Source organism: Salvelinus sp. IW2-2015, unplaced genomic scaffold (genome assembly GCF_002910315.2).
Source record: "Salvelinus sp. IW2-2015 unplaced genomic scaffold, ASM291031v2 Un_scaffold16406, whole genome shotgun sequence".
NCBI classification, from domain to species: domain Eukaryota; kingdom Metazoa; phylum Chordata; class Actinopteri; order Salmoniformes; family Salmonidae; genus Salvelinus; species Salvelinus sp. IW2-2015.
The window spans coordinates 122669-128940 of NW_019957571.1; the positions used below are offsets into that span (position 1 = coordinate 122669).

A 6272-nucleotide genomic window follows, 5' to 3' on the forward strand; every position below is an offset into this window, starting at 1 on the left:
GTGTGTGTGTGTGTGTGTGTGTGTGTGTGTGTGTGTGTGTTAGACCGTGGTCGTTGCTTCATGGGTCAGTGTGCGTGTGCAGAGGGCTGGGAGGGACCGGCCTGTGAGTGTCCCATGAGCAACCAGACCTGTCTGGACACTAAAGGGGTGAGCGCTACATCAATCTCTCTCTCTCTTGTCTCTGTTTCTCTCCCTCTTCTCTCTCTCTCTCTTTTCTCTTTATTTTTCTTCTCTCTCTCTTCTCTCTCTCTCTCTCTCCTCTCTCTCTCTCTCTCTCTCTCTCTCTCTCTCTTCTCTCTCGTCTCTCTCTCTCTCTCTCTCTCTACCGTCTTTCTCTCTCCTTTGTCGTTTTCTCTCTCTCTCTTCTTCTTTGTCTCTGTTTTCTTCTCTTCTCTCTTTGTCTCTGTTTCTCTTCTCTCCTCTCTTTGTCTCTGTTTCGCTCTCTCTTTCTCTCTCCTCTGTCTCTGTCTTTGTTTCTCTCCTTCTTTTTATCTGTTGCTTCTCTCTGCTCTGTCTCTCTTTGTCTCTCTCTCTCTCCTCTCTCTTCTCTCTCTTTGTCTCTCTCCTCTCTCAATTCAATTCAAAGAGGCTTTACCACATGTTTACATTGCCAAAGCAAGTGAAAAACAATAAACAAAAGTGAGAAGACACAAAACAACATGAACAAAAAACTATTAGAATGAAACGTAAACATTGCACTCAAGTTTCAAAAAGATTAAGACATTTCAAGTGTTATATTATCCAGCTAGTACAGTGTTTTAGCAAGGTGCAAATAATTGTGGACGAATAGTGGGGAAAGATATTCAAATATTGGTGGTATTTACAAATATTTCCTCATGGCAACGGGCCACAAACCTTCAGCACAGCTCTAAACATCAACGCTGAAGTGCTCTGTAAAACCTGCGACTGTGAGAAGGTGTGAAGATACAAACAAACACACACACACACATAAACGCTCGACCGTGTTTAATTATCTAACACGGTCTTTCCTTCTCCATCTCTGCTTCCCTCAGAATCCATTTCCAAACGCAGTGAGGTGTACAGGCCACGGAGACCTGGTCTGTGGGAAGTGCAAGTGCAACGACGGCTGGTGAGACAAACACACCTGAAGCTACTTTGTCTCACATATAAAATAATAATCATGGATTGGATTTATAGTGTTTTTCCAGTGCTCAAAGCGCTTTACATAGTAAGAAGAGGAGATATATACATCAACTAGTATGGTAGACAGGTGAGGAGATATATACATCAACTAGTATGGTAGAACAGGTGAGGAGATATATACATCAACTAGTATGGTAGAACAGGTGAGGAGATATATACATCAACTAGTATGGTAGACAGGTGAGGAGATATATACATCAACTAGTATGGTAGAACAGGTGAGGAGATATATATTCCAATTAGGAATCAAGTATTCTTGGACAGATGACAGAACATTAGTATAAATCTTTCTCCTCAGGTTGGGTCCGTTCTGTAACTGCTCTGCCAGCGCGTCTACGGATCCGGGCACTTCCTGTCGGGGTCCTGGAGTGGAGGAGCCGTGTTCTGGCCGAGGAGATTGCCTGTGTGGAACGTGTGTTTGTTACAACACGGACCAGTACGAGGGACCCCTCTGTCAGTTTGACAAGTCCCAGTGTCAACGATACGGAGGTTTCCTCTGCAACGGTGAGTGTGGGGCTGTCGTCATTGTCTCAGACAGCAAGCTCGTCACATCGCTTTGCTTTGGAATAACGCTGTCTCTCGGAAGACAACATTGCGGCTGTCATAAGGAGTGTACAACTGTGTCATCAATACTGTTTGTGGTTCCTAAACTTCTATGTGAGTGTATGTGAAAGTGTCAAGCACTTGAAGTAGATTCTAACCATTTCTATGTCTCTCTCTCTCTCTCTCTCTCTCCATTTTAGACCGTGGTCGCTGCTTCATGGGCCAGTGTGCGTGTGCAGAGGGCTGGGAGGGACCGGCCTGTGAGTGTCCCATGAGCAACCAGACCTGTCTGGACACTAAAGGGGTGAGCACTACATAATCTCTCTCCCTCTGTTTCTCTCCCTCTCCCTCTTTTTCTCTCCCTCTCTCTCTCCACCTCTCTGTTTCTTTATCTCTCTCTCTGTGTCTCTTCCTTTCGCTCTCTCTCTCGCTCTCTCTCTCTCTCTCGCTCTCGCTCTCGCTCTCGCTCTCTCTCTCTCTCTCTCTCATATTCCAGATTTCTGCAATATTGTTGGTCATGACTGATCTAACCACTACCCTCCACCCCACCTCTCTCAGGGCATCTGTAACGGGCGGGGTGTGTGTAAGTGTGGTCGTTGTGAGTGCCAGGACTCTGGCCTGGCCATGACCCCCACCTGCGAGGCTAACTTTCAGGCTCAGCTGGGGATGTGTGAGGACAAGAGGAGCTGTGTCCAGTGTCAGGCCTGGAAGACCGGKGAGAAGAAGGACAGCGACAAGTGCGACCAGTGCCAGTTCAAAGTGGTCATGGTGGAAGAGCTCAGGGAAAATAAAGAGGTGATTGAGGCGTGTAGTTTCCGTGACGAGGATGARGACTGTACGTACCACTACACCGTGGACTACCCTGAGGACCAGACTGACAAGGAACTGGAAGTCCAGGTGCTCAAAAAGAAAGGTGAGACATGACCAACGTTCATATATGGGTGACAGGTAGCCTAGCGGTTAGAGTGTTGGCCCAGTAACCGAAAGGCCAACGCGGTTAAACATTGTTTTTGATGTGCCCAGGGTCGATGTTGATAATGGCAGAAAATGGCTACCCCACATTCTGAGGGTGTCTCAGGGAGAGTGGGATATGCAACAAAAAAAACATTTCCAATTCACACAAGGACAGATATAGGCACCCACCTAATTATTATAATCTTTATACCTTTGTTTATATGACGCTAATACAACTACAGGGGTTCTCTGGTTTGTTCTGGAAGTGCTCAGCATCTTTGTGCACTCTGGTTGTGATGCTGATGTTATTGTTGATGTTGTCGTCTGTCCCCTTAGACGCGGGGTGTCAAGTCAACCATGGACGGAGGGCAAATAAAAAATTTAGCTTTACAGGCCGAGGCCGACTGTCGAATGTTATTGAAAATTTTTTAAATGACGCATATGGCTAGTGGAACCTAATTGTAACCTACTGAAAACTCACAAATATTTCGCAATACTGATCAGATAAATAAAGCAATATTTTTTAATGGCTCTTGTCAGTAATCTTATAATTTTCACAGCAAAAGACAATTTCCTTTATATAAAAATCCCCATAACATGAACATTAAATGAAAGAAACCGTATTCAAGGCACGCATCAGTAGCTATATTTTCTATTTTAGCAAAAAGTGGGCTTAACTTTACTTCAAGAAATAAAACAATAATAGCAATTTTCTATCAATCACTCAACTGAAATATTTTTAAAATATAAATTGGATTGAAATACTAATACAAATAAAGTGCAAATAATCCTATTAATGCAAAACAACACTTTTGTTTAAGGAGAAGTAACTGCAGTGAAAACAAATATTAAACTTTAACTTTAAACTTGAACCTGAGTAAACACTCTAAATAATTGTGATTGCACAGTAATGTTACTGTTTGAGGTTTGAGGGTGATACTTGGTGGTGTCGCCATTTTTCCACAAGGTTCATCAATGTTCGGGGTAAGGCTCTTGAGCTGAGGAAATCCTCAGAATGAGTGGAGGTGTTCAGGAGTAGTCGGATCTTCTGTGTGATTGTTTTGTTCAGGTTCATCAAAGAACAACAGTTGTTCACACAGGTATGTGCTGGCCAAAATAGACAGACGTTTTTTTAGCAGGCTGGATGCGCAGCTGGGCATTGTGTCGGGGAGGAAACGGGCGAACTCTCGCAGCACCCACTGCGCATATTTTGCCTCAGTGCATCATTGCCATTTGGAGGTCAATAACTCCATTTGGAGGTTTGGTGGTGAGCTTTCCACGTCAACAAGCAAATGGGTTTACGGAGCAGTTCGCAACTGCTTTTTTTGTGTTCAAAGTCGCAAATCGGCGTCGAAAGTCAGCGGCAAGCATACTAATTTAATCAGCCAACTGTTGCGCTCGGGACGCACTGGTCGAGAGCTTCTTCTTTCATGGTCTGGCAGCTGGGAAAGTGGCTCAAATTTTCTTTCCGGCATTGCGTCTCCCCAGAGTCAGTTTGGGTTTTAAATGCCTTCACTGTATGTACATATCAGAGATGACATGATCCCGACCCTGCAGCTGCAAGTTCCTTGGCATTCAGATGACTCGTAATGTCCACACAGAAAAGCCATTTCACACAGAAACATTTCGTCTCGGAGTTGTGTTTGTGTCTTTCCTTTCGCGTGTCAAGAAGCAGACAAATCTCCTACTGAAGCTCAAAACATTTTGAAGCACCTTTCCCTGGCTTAGCATCGACCTCTGTGTGATAAGGCAAATCACCATGCTCGTTTTCTAACTCCGTCAGAAATGCTTGAACTGGCGGTGATTCAAACTTTGGCTCTTGATAAAGTTAACTGTGCGCGTGATGATGCTCATTACATGCTCCATTTTCAAGGCTTTACCGCACAACGCTTCGCTTTGGTGTTATGATACAATGATAAGCTGTCAGCTCACCTGTCGGCGTTTTTCCTCTTGCATCTTTCCCGTATCTTCGCCACCAGTCGCTCCTGTGTCCACACATCGCAGTGCTCCGTCGGTTGTCAAACCACAAGTTTTTCCCAAGGCAGCTGCATCTCATTTACACATCTTGACACTCTTCATACAAATTCATGCCCGTAGTTTTGTGCCATGCATAGGACGTGAAAGCCAAAAACTCTCTGTCACGCTTAGGCTGGAGTCACTCCGGGCGGATGAAATTGACAACTGGGCAATGTCAGAAATGTTCGTTTGCTCTCATCCACAGCCAGGAATATGGCCAAATGAAATCTTTTTCCCTTTTTCACAAGCTGCTCTTTAGATTGATGGCAACTCGGTCTACTCTCTCGGCAATGGTGTTTTCTGCTCAGACTCACATTTACAAAGAGTTGCCTTTTATTCTGGGCAAACTTCGTCCAAACTTTAAATCATGGCGTTTTTGATAGCAATCCCCCTCCGTAAATGGCGGGTGATTTAGTCGTCTCTTCTGCCCACAAATAAAACTGGCCTTGACAGCGGCTGGCCTTGTGATTTGGCTTTTTTTGAACAGAGCCTGGTCGAATTTGAGGCCTCGTTTTAAATTCCTCTGCCTTTTTGTAGGCCTTTGTTCCATGTCCATATTCTTGTTTTTGTCCCGGTGTTTCGTTTCATAATGTCGTCTCAGATTATACTCTTTTAGTACCGCAACACTTGTCTCCACCAAAGAAGCAAGCACAGGTTTTCCAGCTACTCGTGAACATATACTCCGACTCCCACCTTGTTTGAAACCCACGGTTCTAGTGTCCCTTCCGTTTTGCCATTTTTTGGATGGGTATCTGAAAGTTATTTTACTGTGATCTGAGACTGCTGTGCCCAATAAATATTGAACATGAAGCAGCCTACTGCTCGGTGGCGTTCACGTTGCATTGTGGGAACCTGTAGTTATTGGTGCGTGTAAAAGATCTGCGGGCCTGCCGGCTTGCTGCGGTCCTGCGGGCCGGTTTCTAATAATAAATTCAAGATCATCCAGGGGCCGTAAAAAACCTTCTCGCGGGCCGGATGTGGCCCGCGGGCCCTTGACTCTGACATATGTGCCTTAGACTGTCCCCTGCTGGCTTCCTGTGGTCTGATCCCTCATCATGTTCCTCATGCTACTGCTGGGTCTATGCTGCTCTGCTGCTGGAAGTACTGCGCCTGCTGCAAGGTACTGTCCAGTCACAACCATAACACAACCAGCATGGCCTTGCCATACTCTGAGGAATAATCCCTCTTTGCCTCCCTCCTCATTCTCTTTCTCTCTCAGCATGTCTTGCTCTACTGCCATGGTGTGAGAGTGAGTTACTCAAGGCATATCACTTTTATGAACCTTTTAATATCCTTCTGTGCGTATATTACTAGTTCTGTACCATGTTTTCCAGGCAGTATTATAACGTGTTGATTGAACATGTGTTTCCTATGTGTGTCCTGTAGGCCGTATGGTTGGCTTTAAGGAGACCAGTACATGCTCCGCCAATCCCTGCTCACCTCTGACCACCTGGACACGCCCTAGTGAGGACCGGCCCGCCAAGAGCACCGACGTGGTTCGCTGGAAGATCACCGACAATGTGCACCGATCGCCCAATCACCCGCTGGCGCAGGTCCAGCCAAACCCCAAGAGACCAGTGAGTGTGAAGTGTTCG

At 45.5% G+C, this 6272-nt stretch overlaps 1 protein-coding gene across 1 annotated transcript in view; it reads left to right on the forward strand.

Annotated features, from left to right (window-relative positions):
* Positions 1–6272, forward strand: part of LOC112080649 (integrin beta-4-like) — a 51145-nt gene that overhangs the window by 17459 nt on the left and 27414 nt on the right. Inside the window, 10 exon segments of the mRNA XM_070442651.1 lie at positions 1463–1668; positions 1908–2011; positions 2266–2620; positions 5694–5727; positions 5729–5757; positions 5760–5807; positions 5897–5927; positions 6062–6084; positions 6087–6138; positions 6140–6267. Coding sequence (XP_070298752.1) covers positions 1463–1668; positions 1908–2011; positions 2266–2620; positions 5694–5727; positions 5729–5757; positions 5760–5807; positions 5897–5927; positions 6062–6084; positions 6087–6138; positions 6140–6267 — 1010 coding nt within the window.